Genomic DNA, 23,422 nt, shown 5'->3' with positions numbered 1-23,422 from the left:
TCATCTGAAAAGAGGACTTTGGACTACTGGGCAACAGTCCAGTTCTTCTTCTCCTTAGCCCAGGTAAGACGCCTCTGATGTTGTCTGTGGTTCAGGAGTGGCTTAACAAGAGGAATACGACAACTGTAGCCATATTCCTTGACACGTCTGTGTGTGGTGGCTCTTGATGCCTTGACCCCAACCTCTGTTCATTCCTTGTGAAGTTCACTCAAATTCTTGAATCGATGTTGCTTGACAATCCTCATAAGGCTGCGGTTCTCTCGGTTGGTTGTGCATCTTTTTCTTCCACACTTTTTCCTTCCACTCAACTTTCTGTTAACATGCTTGGATACAGCACTCTGTGAACAGCCAGCTTCTTTGGCAATGAATGTTTGTGGCCTACCCTCCTTGTGAAGGGTGTCAATGATTGTCTTCTGGACAACTGTCGGATCAGCAGTCTTCCCCATGATTGTGTAGCCTAGTGAACCAAACTGAGACCATTTTAAAGGCTCAGGAAACCTTTGCAGGCGTTTTGAGTTGATTAGCTGATTGGCATGTCACCATATTCTAATTTGTTGAGATAGTGAATTGGTGGGTTTTTGTTAAATGTTAGCCAAAATCATCACAATTAAAAGAACCAAAGACTTAAACTAATTCAGTCTGTGTGCATTGAATTTATTTAATACACGAGTTTCACAATTTAAGTTGAATTACTGAAATAAATGAACTTTTCCATGTCATTCTAATTTATTGAGATGCACCTGTATATATATATGTCACGCTTCTGTGTGGGGTAAAGCCAGAGACAAACGATTTTCGGCTGTCCCAGACTGGCATCGTGAAACAATCGTGGCATTTTCTTTGATCATGGCTCCTAATATAGCCAACGATAGCCAACGATACAACATGATCATCGCACAGTTTGTTTGCTGGTACGATCCCCGTTTACTGACCAGCCAATAAAAATGCGACATGAAATCAACACGACATGGCGCTAAAACATAAAACTGCTTACCTCAAGCTCTTATTCCTTCCTCTTTCGCCGCTTCCACTTTTATTCAGCACACATAAAAACTACAACTGCTAAAGTGTGATTTATTAAGCTCGTTTTGTTTACCACTAGTGCATGCTGATGATGTTTTATTCTTCTATAGAAACGTGCGTCGTAGCCTATGAGTCAATAGGTGTCTACACACGTCGTAGCCAAGTTTATTAGATCCATGTCGAACAGTGTGACATGCAATGATCTTATAGGATTGCTAAAATCATGCAGTGGGTCTCGGGCTTAAGGACGAGGAGCACACGAAGAAGATAATTCCAAAGAGACATTTATTACATCCACACACGAGGGTAACATTCAACAATAACCGACAACTCAGAGAACTAAAGGAAGGGGATTTATACAAACGGAAGAGGAGCTAATGACTAAATTAACTAGACACAGGTGAACTAACTAAGCAATCAAGGGGAAACAGAAACTTAAAGGTGCAGTAGGAGATCTTGGAAAATGCTAACTTTAGCCTAATAGCACTGAACGCGAACGTCCCACCCTCCCTGCAATCGCTGTCCAAAGCCACGCCCCCTGAACACATATACGCTCACAGACCAGAATACCAGAGACAACAATACTACAATAGGCTTCATCAGCGGTTCCCAATTCCATTCATGGTGCGAAGTGAAGTAAACTTAAACGGATTTCCCCTGCTCAGGAAGTAGGGAGCAATGAACACTGCGTAAAGATCATATCAATCGGAACACAGTTCATGCACGTAGCTCTCTTCTAACGAGCTGGTTATCTGAATCGGGTGTGTTAACTAAGCAAGACATGCAAAATATGCAAACCGGGGGAGCGCAAGGACTGGAATTGGGAACCGCTGGGCTACATCATGTGTCATTCACCGGTGAGAAAATTTCAAATGGACTACAATACCAGGAAGGAAGTTTGGGTTGTTGATGTTGGTCTGCCATTCTCGCTCTGTCTGCACTGCGTGTGTGAACGAGCTGATGACGTATCCTGTCTGCGCGAACCGGGTGCACAGAGGTATGCTAATACATATGTTGACAGGCAGGTAGGAAAGCCAATTAAAACGCTCGGAACGACATTTCATGGTCCTACGCCTTCCGAGAATATATAAATACAGATAAATACATTTAGACCACTTAACTTAATGATTGCTATCGGGATGTGAAGAGACTTTCAACCAGCATAACAAAAAAAAATTCTGAAGACAATCATCTATTGCACCTTTAATCCTGCATCCTAATGTGCATACTATCCACCCTATCTGCCCTAAATAGTATTGAAAATTACTAATATCACATAGAATTTAGGATGGATAGTATGCACATTGGGATACAGGCTAGGTCAATGAACAAGCAACCAAAGTCCAAACAGGGTGATAATATATATAATTTATGCATTCAGCAGACGCTTTTATCCAAAGCGACTTACAGTGCATTCAGGCTATACATTTTTTACCAGTATGTGTGTTCCCTGGGAATTGAACCCACAACCTTTTGCACTGCTAATGCAATGCTCTACCACTGAGCCACGGGAACAATATATATATATATGTATATTATAGGTGTGTGTGTCTTCAAAACGATACATGATATATATATATAAAATCATCTTATGTCTACAAATGTTTTTCCTTTTTTTACAGAACAAAAATGAAAACATATCACGACGTGATTCCAATATCTTGTCTGACCGAATTCCCCAATATTGTCCAGATGGCCAAGGTGAGAGTGAATCAAGTGCGGAGGGGGTTAAGGGGTCAGCACTATTGTTTTCAGGCCCTCCAATTTATCACACTTCTCTCCGAGTGACATGACTGATTGTCTCACTCTCCCATGAGCCTGTTCTGTCCTGCTTGGACAGATGACCGTAGTGTTGCATCACTTTTGCAAGATCAGATGAGAATGAGGAACGAATCAATATGTGTTTTTCTTTTCGTTATCATCAGCTCGTCTGTGAAGAGGTGAATGTGGACCGATTTTTCCCAGTGCTTTACCCAAAGGTACACAACAATTACAATCAATCTTTTTGTATGACCCACCTGCACCAAAGTGATACCCAAAGGTACACAACAATTACAATCAATCTTTTTGTATGACCCACCTGCACCAAAGTGATACGCTTAACTCACTAGCACATAATCATTTATTAATTTGTCCTGGTTAATTAAAGTGTGGCACTGGGAAATATGCTAGTTTCTGCAAAAGTATTGCTCATCGTCTCTTTGGGTTTGCAACGTTGACAAAGCAGTACCTAAAGGACATTCATCATGCTATTGAAAACATCTACTCTGCCACAGGCCTCCAGGCTCATCGTCACTTTCGACGAACACGTCATAAGCAACAACTTCAAGTTTGGAGTCATTTATCAGAAGTTTGGACAGGTGAGTCGCATGGGAAGCCTTATCTCTGTTAGCTTCTTCACAAACAATTTCCTCTCATTTAGCCGATGCACAGAGATGAATTGGTGCTGTAACTCACCATCATAATTCATCTTTATTTAGAACAACACCATTCTTTTGAACAAAGTAGTCCTTCCTTCTCTCGACCCTACAATGGCTCCTCTGCTTAGACAACAATCAAGCCGTCTTTTATAGCCGTCTTTTAATTTGTCTTTTATTAAAATCATGAGGCAATTGTTCCCAGAGGAGAGCTTTGATTGCATTAAGGCAGATCCTTGACCTTTAAGGCCGCAGAGAGTGAGAGGTGCCTGAGAGGTTCTTCGAGGACGCTTGCCAGCAACGCCCTTAGCGTATTAGCATGACAGTGGAGGCTGCAAGATGCACTTGAACAGCCTCTCATCTCACAGATCAGTGTGTTTACACACTCAATCTTTCCAATGTGGGTAGCAAGAACACAGAGACCTTAATGGGACGTTCTCATGTCTAAAACGCTCCTTATGGATCAGCCCTTAAAACTTCCGCTTGCCCTCCTTGACTCTAAATGGGAGACAATGTTTATTCAGAGGAACAATTTGCATTTTCATCAAGCTAATTGACTCATAATGAGCCATTTAGGTTTGCTAATTTTAGAGTTTGCTTTTGTCCTCATCAAGATGTTCTTGTTTTTTGTGTGTGGGTTCGTTTCATATGGGGTTTGTTGAATGTCGGGCTTTGTGCTGTAACATAAAGCATTGTCATTATGTTTTCTTGTGATGTATGAAAGACTGAACTACTTTGTTATTTTGTTCAGTAATTGAAGTAATGATAATGCATGAAGCTTCTGTGTTGTGTTGACCTTCTATTGTACCTGAAGGGTTACTGTGTCTGCTGCCAAGGGCACAACACAAATGTTTGTTTGAAACTTTTAAGCATTTTATGTGTTTTTATCTGTGTAGACCTCAGAGGAGGAGTTGTTTGGGAATAACGAGGAGAGTCCTGCTTTGGTGGAGTTTTTAGAGTTTCTGGGACAGAAAATCGAGCTCCATGACTTCAAAGGGTAACACTCTCTCTCAATGCGGCACAAGCGAGATGTAGACGCGCTAGATGAAATGTTTAACAGCATGAATTAATTAAAATAGAAGCTTTGGATGTTGGTGTTTGTATTTGTGCACTTCTGAGGAGAGATTTCACTAAGAATGAACTGCACTTTCTTATAGCTCTGTTATAGCTCCTCCAAATCACACAAGAAGTGTTATTATTAAAATGTTATTATTATCAAGTCAGTGTTATTATAATTAAAACTATTACAAATTATTTTGTTAATTGAAATGAAGATGAAAAATATAAATGTTACTAAAATATTAATAATATTAATATATTAATAAATATTATAAATTAGTGCTGTCAAACGATTAATCGCGATTAATCGCATCCAAAATAAAAAAAATTTGTTTGCATAATATATATGTGTGTTCTGTGTATATTTATTATGTATATATACAGTATATATTTACATTTCCGTCTATGTTTATATTCATATAATTTATATTATAAATAAACATCTTTTTCTGAAATATATACATGCATGTGTGTGTATTTATATATACATAATAAATATACACAGAACACACACATATATTGTGCAAACAAAAACTTTTATTTTGGATGCGATTAATCGTTTTACAGCACTATTATAAATATTATTGAAATAAACTTCAAATGTTGCCTTGGCAACTAACTCAAATAAAATGTTTAAGGTCAAGTATAAAATTACTAGAACTAAAATAGAAGTAAATTAATGCTAAATAGAAATATTTAATGAAAAAACAAAAATTTATAAAAATGACAAGCATTTAACAAAATTACTAAAACTTAACACACAATTAAAATGAAAACTAAAAAAATTTAATAATTAGTAAAATACTAATAAAATATATACTAATCATATAAAAATAAATAATAAAATAAAACAGTACAGAACAAGGTAAGCCACTTAAATTATAAAGGAATTTAATTTATGTTATTAATTTATTAATAATTATTTATGAAATCATTAAAAATAAAGATGTGAATAAATAACTTTTAAATGGTGTAATTAATGTTTAATGAATGTTTATATAGTGAAATCTAACAATAAATAATAAATTATTTTAAATTGACAAATAAATAGACGTGTTTAAAACCAATAGATTTTCTTATCCTTTTCGCATTTGTTTAATTACATTTTTATGTGGCTCTCCTAGTCCTCCATAGATTGTGAGTGATTACTGAATAATAGAACACAAGTTTTGTGCAGAAATAGCATTGCAAACCATTTTGCAATTTTTTTATGTAACCTTCACAAAGATATCCATATATGATAAAGTTTTGCTACAAAACTAGGATTCATTAGCTGTGTCTCATTTAGAAGGCTGCGCCCTCCGTAGGTCACATTCGAAGGCTGTATACGTCATCGAGGCTGTCTCATTTCAGAAAAGCAAGTAGGACACTCCGAATGCGACCTTCGAATGCGACCTTCTTTCACAGGAATTCGGAGGATGCACGAGGAGTATCCTTTGCTGCTACAGATAACCCACAATTCTTTGCGTCACCGTGAACAACCGTTGTTAATTTGAAAAATGCCAGCGCCGGCAGATCTAACGTACACACAAGCGCAGATGTGGTGTTTACAACTTACCTTAATTCGCCTCGGTAAAAACGGATAAACTTTGTTTTTAATATCCTCCTCCTTTTTTTTCTTCTCTAACAGATGTCTGCTGTAGGTACGATGCAGCTCCTCAAACATTGAACAAAATAAAAAAAAAATTCTAATTACTTTCCAAATTTAGAAATAACTTTCCTTAATTTAAGTAGTGTGAGAGCGCAACGATGCTCTAAATGTGTTGGCATAGCAACGTGATACTTCCTGTTTCCTTTTCCGCCTGTCCTACGAAGGCCGTCTCATTTAATTCTAGGTTGAGGACACTTCGTATATGCATCCTACAGAGACCTCTAGAGGGTGCAGCCTTTTAAATGTGACACAGCTATTGTCTTTGCGAAGGTTAATGCTAACGATATCCTTCATGTTTGACAGCAGAATCCTTGAATATGCTTTCTTCTACTAGGTTTCGTGGAGGATTGGACGTGACACATGGACAGACAGGCTCTGAATCTGTGTACCACAATTTCCACAACAAGGAGATCATGTTCCACGTGTCAACTAAGCTGCCTTTCACAGAGGGCGATACACAGCAGGTACTCACAATGCTGTGGGTTCAGACAGTGAGAGGGTCACTCATAGCACATGTGTTTTCCCTGCTTCTAGATCCTAATCAATACAACTGTGGTAAGCATTAGTGGAACAAAATATAATCAGTTGTCCCTGATTATCCGTCATTGTAGATACTGTTCAGATGCAAAATAATATAACAAGCCACATAGGTATGAGCCATCTGGATTGACAGGAGGGGAGAAATCCATTCCTTAGCACTGTGGCAGATGCTGTTTTCTGCAGCCACACACTGCTGATGTGCTGGCAGATTATTGTTGACTCATAAAGTGACCTTTATTCTGCACCTTCACTGGCAGCGCTGTGTCCTCTGAGGAAGAGTGTTTTTAGAGCTCACTCCTCAGGGAATCTTCTAGATTTAGAACACATGAAGCGCGCTCCTCTCTCTCTCACTGTCATGTGCGCACACACACACTCTGCAGTGATTGGAGGTTGACAGCAGATTGAGTTGGTGAACTGATGTCCATGTTTAAATGAGCGGCTGCAACCTCTGTGTTTGCCCTTGCCAGCCATCTGTTGAGACATGTTGTGAAAAACAACTTCAGCACATGGCATCATTGACACATAAATGAAACCTCAAAAAGTAATGGAATTTATCATCAGATGTCTGCCAGAAGAGCATTTAACGACACTAATCGCAACTGTGGGTTTGTATATTACATCAAATGTTTGGACAGGCTCATTTCATTCCTAAGCGATAAAGTGCAAGATGTTGCGCTGTGATTTGTATATATTCATGTATAAAAGGCATAATATGCAATGGATATTCAGAATAAAGCACATATTCTGCATAAGTGCCTTAGTGGTTTTATATAATGGCATGATACAAATATTAAAGACGTGAATTTGAATTAAAACAGCATTCTTTAAAGCTAATTTATTATGTCTTGTTATTCTTTAGCAGTATACACTACTGTTCAAAAGTTTGGAAATGAAAACTTTTAGTCATCAAATGCACATTCAATTGACCAAAACTGACAGTAAAGACATTTATAATGTTGCAAAAGATTTATATTTCAAATCAACACTGTTATTTTAAACTTTCTGTTTATTAAAGGATCCTGAAAGAATATTAGAATGATTTCTGAAGAATCATGTGACACTGAAGACTGTTGAGTAATGGCTGCTGAAAATTCAGCTTTTCCACCAAAGGAATAAATTACATTAAAAAAAAAAATTTTTTTAAAGCAACAACATTAAAATAGAAAATATTTATTTGAATAATATATTAAAATATATATATATTTTTTTATTTAGATTTTAACTGTATGTAGGTTAATTAAACATTAATAGTTGGCTTTTTATGAAACTATGGTGAACAAGTGTTTTGCATCATACATTACTATAGTTTCTATTTTAGTAGACTGCAACACTGTTTTGACCAATCAGCATCCAGGACCCACTTTTTTATTCTTCTTTGGCTTGAAAGCTGCTAATACATTTTAAATTATGCCAAAGAAATCTCACTTTAACAGCTGTATACTATTTGAGTTTGATGAGAGTGCTACTGTTACTTAAGGAGTACCGTTACATTTAAATGAAGAATTATAAAAGTGAACTATCTTGTTTTGTTATCACAGCTACAAAGGAAGAGGCATATAGGAAATGACATTGTGGCCATCATGTTTCAAGACGAGAACACTCCATTTGTGCCAGACATGATTGCCTCCAACTTTTTGCATGCCTACGTAGTGGTGCAAGTTGAAAATGCCTGTTCTGACAACGTCCTGTACAAGGTACATCATCACAGTATTACTGCAATCTAGCGCTTCTGTAACACCTCTCTGTGAGTCAGTAAGTGATGCATGCATTTGTCATTGTCCAGGTTTCAGTAACAGCGAGAGATGACGTCCCCTTCTTCGGACCACCCCTCCCCAACCCAGCCATTTTTAAGAAAGTGAGTTGATGAATCTAAATAAATGGAAGTGGAGTATTTATGCATTCCACTAGCAACATCAGGGTCATGGGTTCAGGTCCTAAGGAATGCACTGATGAAATATATACAGTAAATGCTCTTTAAGTGGCATTTCAGGGAAAAAAGTATCTGCTTAATACAATTGTTTTCATTTCAAATGTTTTGGGTCAGTAAGATTTTAAAGTTCTCCTATTCTCAAGGCTGCAATTATTTGATTAAAAGTACTGTAGAAACTGTAATATTGTGAAACAGTATTACATTTGAAATTTATTCCTGCGATTTCACAATTTATTGCTGTGAATTTCAGTGTCACTTGATCCAATTTGGTGATCAAGAAACATTTATCATTATTATTTTCAATGTTAAGAACAGTTGTGCTGCTTAATATTTATGTGGAGAATGTATTATTTTTTGAGAATTCTTTGATGACTATAGAGTTCAAAAGAATGTGAATTGTTTTTATATTTGAATGCCTTTACAATTACTTTTGATCAATTTAATGGAATAAAAGTATTCATTTATTTTTCTAAATAAAATTTTTCAAATCATCTGTATCCCTCTCATTTGTTCTCCTTCTGCACCTTCCTGCCTCTCTCAGGGCCCAGAGTTTCGGGAATTCTTGCTTACCAAGTTGATCAATGCTGAATACGCTTGTTACAAAGCAGAAAAATTTGCCAAATTAGAGGTGAGTGTCATTAAGTTGTCAGAAATCAGTGCTCATATGCAATACCAAGGTTATGGTTTTAAATGCAATGTATTAATAAAATGTATTTTATGATATATGCGACTAACAAATGCATACATGTAATGTAAATGTCCTAAAATAAATTCACAAGCCTCATCTAGCATTAATTTAGTATGTTCAAATGTATTCTATGTATGTCTAAATACAAGTACGCTGTATCACCAGGAGCGTACCCGGTCTGCTCTGCTGGAGACGCTGTACGAGGAGCTGCACATCAACAGTCAGGCTATGATGGGGCTGGGAGGAGAGGAGGACAAACTGGAGAATGGAGGAGGAGGGGGAGGGGGCTTCTTTGAGTCTTTCAAGGTAATCCACAAGGACACAGGGCTCTGGGGTCTCTGTGAGGGCACTTACATCCAGAATAGAGGGGGATGGGGATGTTTGTGAAGCATTGCTGTGGCTTGTGTGTGAATGCTGGACGGGGTGGATTTGGTTTGTGGTCATAAATCCTTTCCTGACATGAGATGAGTCGTTCATTCAGAGCAGTGTTATTTTACTGTCTTTATATACTATCATATTTGTATAATAATATAATAATTTTGATAATAGTTTAAATTTGATTTGATTTTTATATTTTCTGTTTTCATTTTAGTTAAAGTTTTAGTAAAGTTTAGTGTTTGTTTGTCATTTTTATTAGTTTCCATTTTTAATGTCTATTTAGTATTAGTTATTCATTAGTATTTATTTAGGTTTAGTTATTTTAGTACTTCAGCGTAAACAAAACAAACATAAATTCAGCCTTAGAAACTAGCTGAAATAAAATAAGCTTAAGTTTTTTATATCTTATGTCAGTTAACAGTTTTATGGTTTTCGTTAGTGATAATAACTGGTTCAGACTAGTCTTTTTTTATCTTGCTGCTGTTACACTTTATGAACGGTAGCATATTTTTCTCTCTTGGGATTTAGATAGCGGTGTCTTTATGACTCCAGCTGTCAAGTGATGTAACCGATGCTACCTAAATTTAATTACTCATTACCATAATTAACACTAATTATATCCTATTAGCACATTGTCAAGCATGGATCCACTCATGAGATTTATCTTATGCTCTACAGTGTTTTGCTTCCTGAAATACTTTGCAAATTAATCAGTAGTTGTAAACAAAACAAACATAAATTCAGCCTTAGAAACTAGCTGAAATAAAATAAGCTTAAGTTTTTTATATCTTATGTCAGTTAACAGTTTTATGGTTTTCGTTAGTGATAATAACTCTGGTTCAGACTAGTCTTTTTTTATCTTGCTGCTGTTACACTTTATGAACGGTAGCATATTTTTCTCTCTTGGGATTTAGATAGCGGTGTCTTTATGACTCCAGCTGTCAAGTGATGTAACCGATGCTACCTAAATTTAATTACTCATTACCATAATTAACACTAATTATATCCTATTAGCACATTGTCAAGCATGGATCCACTCATGAGATTTATCTTATGCTCTACAGTGTTTTGCTTCCTGAAATACTTTGCAAATTAATCAGTAGTACATGATTAATCATACACGACACAAATATTTCTCTGTAGCATTATGCCTAATGAGAATATCAAGGTTATTTTTCAAGTAGACTGAATTTTCCATAGCAATAATTCATTACTGACAGAACGTTTGTATGTGCGTGGCAGCCGGGTTTATAATTGAAGGTGTTCAGTGGTGTTCACGCATTGATTGTGGTCATCCAGAAATGAAAAATCGATCAGACTTCTCATAAATCATTTTCATTATCTGTCTTTTAACCTATTATATTTGCTTCCGCAACCACTTATTCACACAGTTTTCATCAGCAGCTGTCAATAGCCGAACTCATTAGCATAGACACAGCTCATCTGTGGTTGTGGCATTCTGGGATTGTCCCATGAAATTGGGCAGCACTTTAGTGGGTGATGTTTAATCAATATCCATTAACACTCTCAGGCGATTCTGCCCTCTATTGGTTGCAAGCTTCAGTCGTGAGTAGCCAAGCTCTCTGCTAGCTTCATATCATCTGTCCTCCATCCGCCCACTTGCTTTTTTCTTTAACGAACAAAACTGCACTCTTCACTCAGGTGTTGCTCAGGTCGTTTTAGCTACTTGATTCATTGGCTTCAGACCCACTCCACTGGCCCTCGCTGACCTGCCGCTGCTCACCGTGTCTCCTCCTCATCTCTCTCTGTGATATAGCGGGTGATCCGCAGCAGGAGCCAGTCTCTGGACACCATGGGCCACAATATCAGGAAGCACACAGTCTCCAATAGTCACAGCGGCAGTTTCACCCACAACAACAACAACCACCACTCACCAGAGACCCCCAAACCCCCTGGGATAGTAAGTAACCCCCCTGCCCTACTGGCTTTCCAATGGGCCAAACAATGCTAGTCCCCTCACTTCCCTCCACTATGAGGTAAAAAGCCAGTCCTGGTTACACATACTTCACTAATTCCTGACTACACTGAAAGTTAAGCACACGCACAGATCCTCTGAGTTGCCAAACTGAGAACTAAACAACACAACGAAGATGAAATAATTCATGATTAATCAACCAACTTTGATTTAATTAATATTTTTCCTCATGCACCAGTCCCTTAACATTTCTTTCCTCATTCCCATCATTCTTTTTGTCTGTCATCTCTGCAGCCACTGATCTTATTCACTGGACCTTTTACCGCTTACCTCAGGAACGTTTCTTGAAAGGGTCACTTAAATGCACTGGTCTTGCTCTACAGTCAGGGTTTCCTGAGTTAAAAGGGTCAATGACATGAAGTTCCTATCTATTAATTTATTCTAAACTACATTAGAAATGTAATTAATAGAGGAACTGACTTCAATGCATCTCTTCTATTATAAGCCTGTTTATAATTTCTGTATTAAAATATATTTTGATATTTTTTAGAACTTAAGGGAAAAAACCTTAGGTATTTTGGCATGCATATATATTACAGTTTTATGTACTGAGACATATATATATATATATATATATATATATATATATATATATATATATATATAAATTTGATTATATAATTTGTAATATTCTTTTAAAAATAGTACTACCTTTAAAAATATATTTAAAACCCTTTTTGAAAATAATGATGGTTGCATGGCATTTGTCACATGACATTTTTTCAGGCAATTTTATTTAGAAAATTATATTAAACCATCCATCAGAACTTGACATGTATGTTTTAAACTTGATTTTTTAAAACTGTTTTCTTTTCTTTTTTTATTGCAGACACTTTTACCGTATAAATATGTCATTGACCCAAAAGCATGTTATATGAATTTGCGCTTTCCCCAGAGAAGACTGTTATTCTTTTAACCCCCGTTATAATCACAGGAGGTGCGTGTCTTGGTTATGGTGAAGATGAGGTCCTCTGAGGGGTGCATGACATAAAGTAGTCTGGAATGTGTTGCATGTTGCTCATGAGGGAATGAAAGGCTGTCAGATCTACAAGGGATCATGTGAGACATTCTTTTGTTATTTTCCTTGCAATGTCTCTCAGGAATTAATATTATCTGATTTTGAAGTAGGACAAGGCGACCTGCAGCAGTGTTAGTATAAAGATGGTTGTGAATGTTTTGACCTTACCACATCCCCCACAGGATCAGACACACATCAGCACCGCATGAGAACCTGCTGGGAGAATTACATATTTATGTGTGTGCATGTTGAATGGATTCTGCTGCGCTTATGTTTTAATATGCAGGTGTCCTGTTGGTAAGTATAATGCTTGCACAGCTTAAGTGCAGAGACAGCATTGTCCGGCCAGCTAGCTCTTGCTCCATCAAGCACAGCGGCTCTTATGGTGCTGCTTCTTGCCCTGGGGACTAGAGCCATGCTAAGTCATGCCAGCTCCCCTCGTGAGCACAACTCATATGAGTCGAGTGAAATCCCACTTTCCCCACAGGGTCTCGCACTGGAACAGACTTCAGAGTTACTGAGCCATGCCTCTGTCACAGTTAATGTTTCTGTTATTTATAGAGCTATCATATGCCATGTCAGTCAAATGGCCTTCACACAGGTTATGCAATGGAGAATATTGACCAAAAGACCAAAATTTTAGTACAACTAATATTTTGGTATTGGGAATTTAATTCCAAAGGTTACAGGCGAAAATTAGAAATGGTGTATTGATTCATCCCCTTATGGTGATTAAGTCAGAACAACCAGGGCCATTGACAGTGATGGGAGGCCCCACTAAGGTCCTCTGTGACAGTGGTTATGAACTGGTTTTGCTGCAGGACCCAGTACATTGCATGTCAAGTGACAACTCAACACTTAGCAAAATTATTTATCATAAACAAGTAAATAAAAACATATTCAAATTTACATTGAAACTTACATAGGTCCAACAATATGCCAAACTAGTAACATAAACTGGATTGTAAAATGAACAGTTTTGAAAATTCAGTTTTTTATTTTAATATTTACATTTTTGTTGTATTTTATTTTAGTTTTAATTTTTTGTACAATTTTATTTTATTGTAAATAAAAACATCCATAAAGCCAGATTGAAACTGTAAAGTGCTTAGGTCCAACTATATGCAAAATAACAAAATGGATAGTAAAATTTAAAGTTTTGTAATTTTATTTTATTTTATTATTTGAGCATTTTTCCACTTCTATGTGGGACCCTGATATGATACAATTTAAATTTTTATAAATTTTGTATCTTATTTTAGCATTTTTCCACTTCCATGTGGGACACTGATATGAAAATGCATTGGCTTCAACAGGCCAATCCATTTTTATATCACGACCCACCAGTTGAGAGCCACTGATCTATGATATAACTGAGTATGCATAGTTTGCATTTTTGCAAGTTTTTAACTTCCTTGTCTGACTAACCTGACTAACTGTTAAACTGTGTTCAAATGTCAACTGTCCCAATGTCACCAATTGTGTGCTATGTGCTCCTACTTCAGCTTTCTTGTCCTTCACAGGTCCTCGTACCTGCTGAGGTTCCTCCGGCCCTTTTTTCCTTGTGTGGCTACTCTGTTGTGTTCATGACAGCTTTTTTCTTGCTGTTCATGCTTTGATAACTGTCTCTCCTGCAGATGTTTGTAGGCTATTTTGTTTGTATAACACATAACCTGCTGCATGGACTCATGATTTCTCTCGTTCTCTCTCTCTTTCTCTGTGGGATCTGTGCAGTCATTGCTTGTCCCAGGCAAAAGTCCCAGTAAATATGGACGGCGTGGCAGTGCCATAGGAATAGGAACCATAGAAGAGGTTCATGTATAACTCTCGCTCCTCTCTCATATGCATCATTTGTTCTCACCGCATGACTTTTACAACATACAGCTGCAGTTACAGTCAGCTAAAGTCCTTTTTTCAATGCACTGATCATAATATAATATTAGATTATGGAAATTCATAGTAAGGGGCTGATGCCATATTTCATTTTACACAAATAAAAACGAGTCTGAAAAATGGATGTGCATCAGTTTAATTTGTTTAAGTTTTGCTTAAAAGTTTTAGAAATTAGGTTTGTCCACTGGAAATTGTTTGGAAATACACATATTTTCAATGTTTTGTTAACAGAATGATTGCCACCCGTGTATAATAATACACCCACTTAACAAACTATGTTTATTCCAGGGTTATTATAGTTAACTACAACTAAATGCATAAAATGACTTTCATTATTTAAAAAAAAAAATAAATGTCATTTAGTTTCACATTTCAATTAACAACTGATATACTAAAATAACTAAAACTAAACTAAAAATGAATAAAAACTATCTACACATTTTTAAAACAAAATTACTAAAACATACATGAAATATAAAAATAAAAAAATTAACATTGGTCTATTCTTCACAGCAATGTTTTTAATTGTTTTCAATTAAATATGGCATTTTACCCTGAATACATTAACAAGTCTACATCTAACATTCTAATTTCTGTTTTATTTCATTTAAATTTTTACATTGTATTTTTAAATAAAAAAAACTTTGCAATAATAACGTGTGGCTTATAACCGATAAATTATTTTGCCTATATAAATACAACTAATAATACATTTTTAAAAACTAAAACTAAAATCAATCATTTTAAAAGCTAAAGTGAATTTAGGCACCACAAAATTATAATGTGCTGCATGAAAAATGGATATTCATTTTGAGATTTTGAGATTCATTTAGACAAGTATTACATTTAAAGTGTTACGTTTTTATTAATTCATAAATTATTAGTATTTTGCAAAGATGAACTTTAAAGGAGCTTTACATGATAGCGAAGTTCAACTGTAAAAGCAGAGCATGCACAATTAAATATCCAATATCGGCCAATAACAATAAAATATCTTTAATATTGGCCAATAACTGATATGAAACATATATATTGTGCATCCATCATTTTATTCATGCCATACTATCCAGTCTTACTAAACAGGCCATATTCCTATTGAATATAAGCCACTTTGACAGTAAGCATTGTTCAGCTAGAGTCATATTGTACACTTTTATATCCTCTACCACAGTTCTTTTAAATGACCCATGTATATCAATGTAGATTCGTCAACTTTCAGCAGCATTGTTTCAGTGTTTAATGTTTATGGTGAAAAGTCACAGATTTCATCATAGATCCCCTTCCAGCATCACATCTTGCATGTAATGCATAGCTCTGCTACGTTTTTAATGTCCAACGTCACTTCTTGTTGTGTAGTATGTACTGTTCCGTGTATCCCCTCGTCTGATAATTGTACACTCTTTGTGAGCTAATAGCATAGAAACACAAAGGAAAAAGGCAACAGAGAGTCTTTCCGAAGCCTTTGAAGCCATTTGAGATAAAAGCCTTTTTGAAGGCCTTTCATTTGAAGTCATAAAGCACTAGCTGTAAAATCCCAGCGCTCAGGCTTGAAGAGAACAAAGTGTCCCCAGCGAGAGCACAGCCGCCCAGTGAAGCTCAGGAGATCCTGCTCCCATCTTTCATCTCTCAGTTCAGGCCGAAACCCTCAAGCACGCACTTCACATCCACCCTGCCAGTCAAGCTACGAAACAGTGTCTTTTGTTCTCAAAAAGACTGGAGCATGCCACAGATATAAGAAAAGTGGTATAGCATAGACCTGACCTATAGAGGATGTATTATCCTTAAAGTTTCCTTTGAGACCACTTGGTGACCATCACAGTGTGAAGGTGTTTCTTTATGAATCCTTGGCTCACTGACCTTCTTGTTCTCTCCTGCAGTCTTTGATCATTCCTGGAAAAAGCCCAACTAGGAAAAAGTCAGGACCTTTTAGCTCTCGACGTAGCAGTGCTATCGGCATCGAGAACATCCAGGAGGTCCAGGAGAAGAGGTAAGAGGAGGAGGAAACTTCAGAAGCTGCAATTGTGAAGCATGACAATTTCAATGTCACAGATTCGGGCAAGCTTTTCTGTGAAATTAATATATGCACTACAATTCAAAAGTTGGGGCTCAGAAATGTTTAATTTTATTTTTTTATTATCATCTATTATTATTTATCATCATTTTTATTATCATTTCATTTGTTTATTTTATTATCAGAGATAAAAAAAAATATATTAAGCAGCTCACCTGCTTTCAACACTGATAATAAGAAATGTTTCTTGAGCAGCAAATCAAATCATAAGCCTGGAGTGATGGCTGCTCAAATTCAGTTTGCCATCACAGAAATAAATTACATTTCAAAATATATTAAAATATAAATATATTAAAATAGTTATTTTTTTATTGGTGACAATGTTAGTACTGACGGAATGGTTGTATCCCAAAAATCTTACATTTATTGATCATGCAATGTACATGCATAAATAATACAATACTTAATATAAAATAAAAGAGTTATAGGCAGAACATAACGTGTAATATTACACTGAACTTTACACTCCTTTTGTGTGTTTATGTGTTTGGTGAAGAATTGCCGCTCTGTTGTCAGAGGACAGGACAGTGCTCTGTCTCTCTCTACCCAGCATCACTCTCAAGAATGGGAGGCTCATCGTGGATCCCTCCAAGTATAAATGCCACCATAGAATGACACCTCTATAACCATAGAGTAGCTGCTTTCCTTACCTGGCCATAGCAATGCATCTGAAATGCTATTAATTATGGCCTTTAGCACATTATTAAACTGGTCACACATGCAAAATCAGCATGCTAACTGATTGGTGGTCTGCTAATTTTTCAGCCAATCAATGTCTGTTTTACTGATTTTGCATGAGCTGGCCTTTGTCATATGTGCTGTAGTACTTACAGGCCCTTTGAATTGTGTTGCTCCGAATTCATGTGTTTCAGTATAGTGATGTGAATCAGCATGCACTGTTGTATCTAACCTAACTCTGAGTAGACTGCTGTTGAGCTTGGACTCTGTCACCTCACCTTTGACATGTCGAGTTTTAAACACAATGCTTATGCTGCCCTCTGATGGTGAAAGTGTGTGTGTGTGTGTGTGTGTGTGTGTGTGTGTAGCAGTAGAGAGTGCTCCCCCAGCACACAGAAGACTCCTGACAGTGGCCACGCCTCCCAGGACCCCAAGTCTGAAAACTCCTCCAATCAGAGCTCTCCTGAAGTCCTCATCACCAAGAACAGGTAAAGTGAAAAGCATTACCCTGAATGATGATTGATTCGATATGTTCACATATTTCAGTGAGCCTTAAACCTTGTGCTTTTATGTCTCAAGGGTTGATTTCAACGTTTTGTTAAAATTTGTTTAAATTGAACATTTTTACTATGCCTTTACTTATTTTTGCTTATTTTCAAATGTATTTTAATGTGTAGATTAAATTGTTTTCCTTTTGTCCCAAACCCAGATCTTATATCTTAATCTACGAAAAGCATAATAAAATATAAATTATTATAATATCGATATATTTAAATAGTTAAATAAACATCTTTAATTTTAATAAACATTTCATATTTCATTTTAATACTTCAAATATTGTGTGAGAATGATGTAAACACTGATTTATTTTTGAAAATTGAAATTGCCAGTACTGATGGATTGGTTATGTTCCAAAAATCTTACATGTAGTGAGTGATCATGCAAAGCAGTACTTTGTGTGTGTGTGTGTGTGTGTGTGTGTGTGTGTGTGTGTGTGTGTAAAATCTCTATAGATAATCTAAAAATTCTGTACTTGCTTATTAAGGAGACACCTGTGTTAATGAAGAGCAAGTCTGATATGATAAATAAAAAGGTAGAATTTTTTATGCTGTGCTGTGTCCAAAAAGGCTGTTTTTTAATTATACTAAATGGGGAGAACATTTTTTAAAATTTAATTACAATCACTTCCTTAATTTGAGATGTGGTGAAAAAGACATGATAATGAATGAGAAAACATTAGCTGAAAATAAAAAGTTCACTGCTTGAACATTGTCAGTTTTTGCTCATATTTGGTGCTTGATAGGGTTTGCTACTGAACCCTGGCTGTGTGTTTTGGTGGATGCAAGCGATCTGACAACAAGAACTATGGGAGTTTCTTGCTTGTTACAAGTAAAGGCATTAAGAACATGTTTTTGTATGTATGTATGTGTGTGTAGCTCAAGCATGTACTGCCATGTGTGTGTGTAAAATCTAAAATCTCTATAGATAATCTAACAATTCTGTACTTGCTTATTAAGGAGACACCTGTGTTAATGAAGAGCAAGTCTGAGATGATAAATAAAAAGGTAGAATTTTTTATGCTGTGCTGTGTCCAAAAAGGCTGTTTTTTAATTATACTAAATGGGGAGAACATTTTTTAAAATTTAATTACAATCACTTCCTTAATTTGAGATGTGGTGAAAAAGACATGATAATGAATGAGAAAACATTAGCTGAAAATAAAAAGTTCACTGCTTGAACATTGTCAGTTTTTGCTCATATTTGGTGCTTGATAGGGTTTGCTACTGAACCCTGGCTGTGTGTTTTGGTGGATGCAAGCGATCTGACAACAAGAACTATGGGAGTTTCTTGCTTGTTACAAGTAAAGGCATTAAGAACATGTTTTTGTATGTATGTATGTGTGTGTAGCTCAAGCATGTACTGCCAGGCTCCCTCCATTCCCGAGGCTCATGACCTGTCCCGCTCCTCCTCTAACGCCAGCAGCTTTGCTAGTGTGGTAGAGGAGAATGAAACAGAGGCCACAGAGGACTATGACACCGGCATGGTGAGAAAAGCACATTTATCTTCAACACATTCAAGTAATGAACATCTCTAGAAACTACACAGTCCTTGCATGCAAACTGTCTTTGGCACAAACATGTTCACAGTAGAGACTACCATTTAAAAAAAACACTAAGACAGACTTCATATGTTTTGTCAGTATGTCTGCTAGAGCAATTTGTTGTATTTGTCCCATTCAGGAGAGTCTGTCATCAGCAGATACTCCTCATAAACGAGACTCGTTAACATACAGCACATGGCTGGAGGACAACATGAGCACTGCCAGTACAACCGGCAGAGGGAGCTCTCCTGGTGAGAGAAACAAGCTGTACAAAATAGTTTCACTCACACCCTTAACATATTTATAAAAATAAAACATCTTTGGTGCATCTTTGTGTAGTAGTGTAGGTTATGTTTGTGTTTTTATCTATTAAATAATTGTTCTTATGTTTCCAGCCGGGAAAACAGATGGTGGAAAGAACCAGGAGCAGAACCGTACAGACATCCGCATCAAACTTGAGCGACCGCATGACCACAAGTCCACATCTGTGAGTCTTGCTAACCTAGTCTAAACATAGTGAATTTAATAGTATATGCTTTAGTGTAAAGATACAGCAACTGTTTTTTTTTTCAAAAACATTCAAAAATCTTATTGACTCCAAACTTTTGAATAGAAGTGTATGTATTATACACACAGTTTGCACATAAAGGATGTCAGCTTCATTATTCAGTTATTGGGTGAGTGTGTGCACTCTGCCGCCCTTTATTTCTGTCTGTTGTAACTCTGTTATTGTGTGTGCATCTGTGCAGAACTGCTAGCCCCTCCTGATTGACTGCCTCGTGGACATCCATCAACAGGTTAGATGTACTGTATCATGACTGAATGCATTTTCTTTCATCAACTGAAGATGTAAACTCATAATCTAGTCTTTTGTATAGCCTATATTAAATATTAAAGGTGCAGTAGGAGATCTTGGAAAATGCTAACTTTAGCCTGATAGCACTGAAAGCGAACGTCCCACCCTCCCTGCTATCGCCATCCAAAGCCATGCCCCCTGAACGCATATACACTCACAGACCAGAATACCAGAGACAACAATTCTACAATAGGCTACATCAGCGGCTCCCAATTCCAGCCCATGTTCCGAAGTGAAGTAAACTTAATTTTCCCCTTCACGGATTTCCCCTGCTCAGGGAGTAGGGAACACTGTGTAGAGATCATATCAATCGGAACACAGTTCATGCATGTAGCTCTCTTCTAACGAGCTGGTTATCTGAATCGGGTGTGTTAACCGGGTGCACAGGGGTATGCTAATACATATGTTGACAGGCAGGTAGGAAAGCCAATTAAAATGCTCAGACCAAGCATTTTGATTGGACGCACATTTCATGGTCTACGCCTTTCACAGAATATATAAATACAGATAAATTCATTTAGACCACTTAACTTAATGATTGCTATCGGGATGTGAAGAGACATTTAACCAGCATAACAAAAAACGTTTCTGAAGACAATCACCTATTGCACCTTTAAGACACTCTTTTAAAGGTCTGCAAGTATATGACCAGTGCATTAAAGTGGTACATATTTTGGATCATTTGCATATGAAGCATGCTATTTTTTAAGGCTGAATGAAAGAATAAATTTCGGAAAACTTACAAAAGATAGACCACACAATTTTTTTCTACTTAAATGATGGAAAACATTTTGAGATATTGTTAGTGTTTTCAAAATTTGCTCAGAAATGATGAATCATTTTTGGTAAATGCAACCTCTGTCTCAGTTCCTGAACATTTCAAATGTATTGTGTTTTGCTCGGCGGCCCTGTTTTTGTAAGTCAGCTTTTTTTTTTTTAAGAAATTAATACTTTTATTCAGCAATGATGCAGTAAATTGATCCAAAGTGATAAAGACATTTATAATGTTCCAAAAGATTTCTATTTAAAATTAATGCTTAGATGTTCTTTCAAAAATGTATCAACTTGAACTTCTCCACAAAAATATTAAGCAGTATTATTATTTAACATTGATAGTGTTTCTTGAGCACCCAATCAGCATATTAAAAGGATTTCTGAAGGATCATGTGACATTGAAGACTGGAGTTTGCCAACACAGGATTAAATTACATTTTTAAATATATTCAAATAGAAACTGTTGTAATTCTAATAATATTTCACAATATTACTGTATTTTTGACCGAATAAATGCAGCCTTGGTGAGCATAAAATACATACAAAATGCACATTTTCATTGATAATGTAATTAGTTTATGCAGTGTATGTGACAACTCTTGTACATTTTTTACTTGTTGTTCATGCTAATGCAGTGTCAGTGACCTGATTATTGTTCCTAACCTTATTGTCCAAACAGCATTTCCATTAGAAACACCTTAGAGAGAAAAGGAGAACTGGAGTTTATGCCGTTACTAGACCTCACTAACAGGTAAAGTAAAATATGAGTATCCACAAGCTGTGGACACTGATGACTTGTTAACAAGCTGTTTTATTGACGTCTTTCTGCGGTTGAAACTGATTGAGCGATTGCATGAGATGTTCGTTCATGTTTATTTGGCGTTAAAACTAGTAGTAAAGAGTAAGGGATGATCGCGCTTACTTGCGCTCTGTGCTGCCGTTTTAACTGAGACGTTTATACAGCGATCTGTCAGGTCACATCAAAGAATGTCAAAATGTTGCTTTTGTAAAAAAAAAAGTGTATTTCCTGAAATTTTTTTTAAAGATGAGACTTTGTTTCATATCAAAAGTAACAATATATAAAACTGGAAGTTCCCAATGAAATGTAACTTGTACAGTGGTTAAAACAATGCTGTATTTGTTCGGTATGTGTAACATTTTTGGTACGAATACGTGTACCGTTACACCCCTAATAGTGTAGCTCATATTTATTGGTGAGAATTTGTCAGAAACTGGAGGGTGCCGTTACTCTTAAATAATGTATTTATCTGCCATTATCACTTGTGCATGGAGAAATGCGGCATTTTAATGAGTGCAACTCAAAGAAAATATTCATATTTGATTAGCATCAAAACATGACAGTTTCGTGAAGTGTGACAGATGCCCTCTGAATATATTAGATTAGACATTGCAGATGCCTTACCTTACCCTCAAACAGATGATATGTGCATCCATGTCAGTGTTACAACAACAGTGAGTTAACATACTAATTCAGCTTAGTTTCCTGACCAGCTAACCAACCAGGACTAAAGTCATGGTTTATGCTCAGCTTTGTTTCACCAATTGGACATGCCGATTGTTTGCCACATAAGCAGCCCGTGATAAATGTCTTGGGTCTTGAGTTTCATTCCTTATGATGACTCTTCTTCATAAAGGAAACTGTATAAAAATCCCTAGTGGAGATACTTTCCTTATGTTGACTCAATTCAAACTGGCTCTTCTTTGCTTTGTGTTTGAATGGTCTTGAGTTTCATTCCTTATGATGACTCTTCTCTTTGTTTTTCATAAAGGAAACTGTATAAAAATCCCTAGTGGAGATACTTTCCTTATGTTGACTCAATTCAAACTGGCTCTTCTTTGCTTTGTGTTTGAACATACAGATCGTTTGATGTCTGAACTGTGTGCCAAGGTGACAGTCCTCTTTTAAACACTCAGTCTAGACAGGACTTTTGAGTTTTGAGCACACAAATGTGCTGTTGCTAATCTATAAACTAATCATTAATGCCAAAAATCAGTCAATGTGATGTTTGCTCTTTCTGTTAAAGGCAAAAAGCATTGAATGGAGCTTAAATATGGCCGAGTGGTTTGGGGTTGCCTTACTCTATAAGTGTCAAAATATATGACGGGGAAAGCTTAGCAGAATTTTTTGTAATGTATTTATGATAAATGATTGGCCTTACTGGCTTACATTAAACTGCCTTTATACCATCTTGTCCTACACCATTAAAATGTAATGTAGTTCTCATAGCTGAGCCATGTTTGTTTTATACATTTCCCATAATTGATCCGTGCTGATGACACATTGGCTGTGTCCGAAACCTGAAAAATGTTTTGCAGGATCATGTGACA

The 23,422-nt window shown here is 36.4% G+C and overlaps 1 protein-coding gene across 9 annotated transcripts in view; it reads left to right on the top strand.

Annotated features, from left to right (window-relative positions):
• The window catches only part of rap1gapa (RAP1 GTPase activating protein a), a 72,837-nt gene extending 51,022 nt beyond the window's left edge, over positions 1-21,815 (top strand). For 3 of the 9 annotated variants that reach the window (XM_016280137.1, XM_016280134.1, XM_016280139.1), the window contains 19 exons: positions 2,646-2,724; positions 2,949-3,002; positions 3,300-3,383; positions 4,337-4,437; positions 6,485-6,614; positions 8,229-8,384; positions 8,474-8,545; positions 9,162-9,248; positions 9,474-9,614; positions 11,464-11,607; positions 14,435-14,512; positions 16,471-16,580; positions 17,161-17,256; positions 17,711-17,830; positions 19,251-19,386; positions 19,583-19,694; positions 19,839-19,930; positions 20,193-20,240; positions 21,753-21,815. In XM_016280137.1, the coding sequence (XP_016135623.1) occupies positions 2,646-2,724; positions 2,949-3,002; positions 3,300-3,383; positions 4,337-4,437; positions 6,485-6,614; positions 8,229-8,384; positions 8,474-8,545; positions 9,162-9,248; positions 9,474-9,614; positions 11,464-11,607; positions 14,435-14,512; positions 16,471-16,580; positions 17,161-17,256; positions 17,711-17,830; positions 19,251-19,386; positions 19,583-19,694; positions 19,839-19,930; positions 20,193-20,201 (1,801 nt within the window). In that variant the 3' untranslated portion in view covers positions 20,202-20,240; positions 21,753-21,815. Of the gene's footprint in view, positions 1-2,645; positions 2,725-2,948; positions 3,003-3,299; positions 3,384-4,336; positions 4,438-6,484; positions 6,615-8,228; positions 8,385-8,473; positions 8,546-9,161; positions 9,249-9,473; positions 9,615-11,463; positions 11,608-14,434; positions 14,513-16,470; positions 16,581-17,160; positions 17,257-17,710; positions 17,831-19,250; positions 19,387-19,582; positions 19,695-19,838; positions 19,931-20,192; positions 20,248-21,752 lie in introns of all 9 variants that reach the window. The other 6 variants (XM_016280138.1, XM_016280143.1, XM_016280136.1 and 3 more) reach the window with 5 other exon arrangements.
• The last annotated feature ends 1,607 nt before the right edge of the window (positions 21,816-23,422 follow it).

Source organism: Sinocyclocheilus grahami, unplaced genomic scaffold, assembly GCF_001515645.1.
Source record: "Sinocyclocheilus grahami isolate Dianchi unplaced genomic scaffold, SAMN03320097.WGS_v1.1 scaffold137.1, whole genome shotgun sequence".
Classification (NCBI taxonomy): Eukaryota; Metazoa; Chordata; class Actinopteri; order Cypriniformes; family Cyprinidae; genus Sinocyclocheilus; species Sinocyclocheilus grahami.
This window is presented reverse-complemented; position numbering and strand designations above follow the sequence as displayed.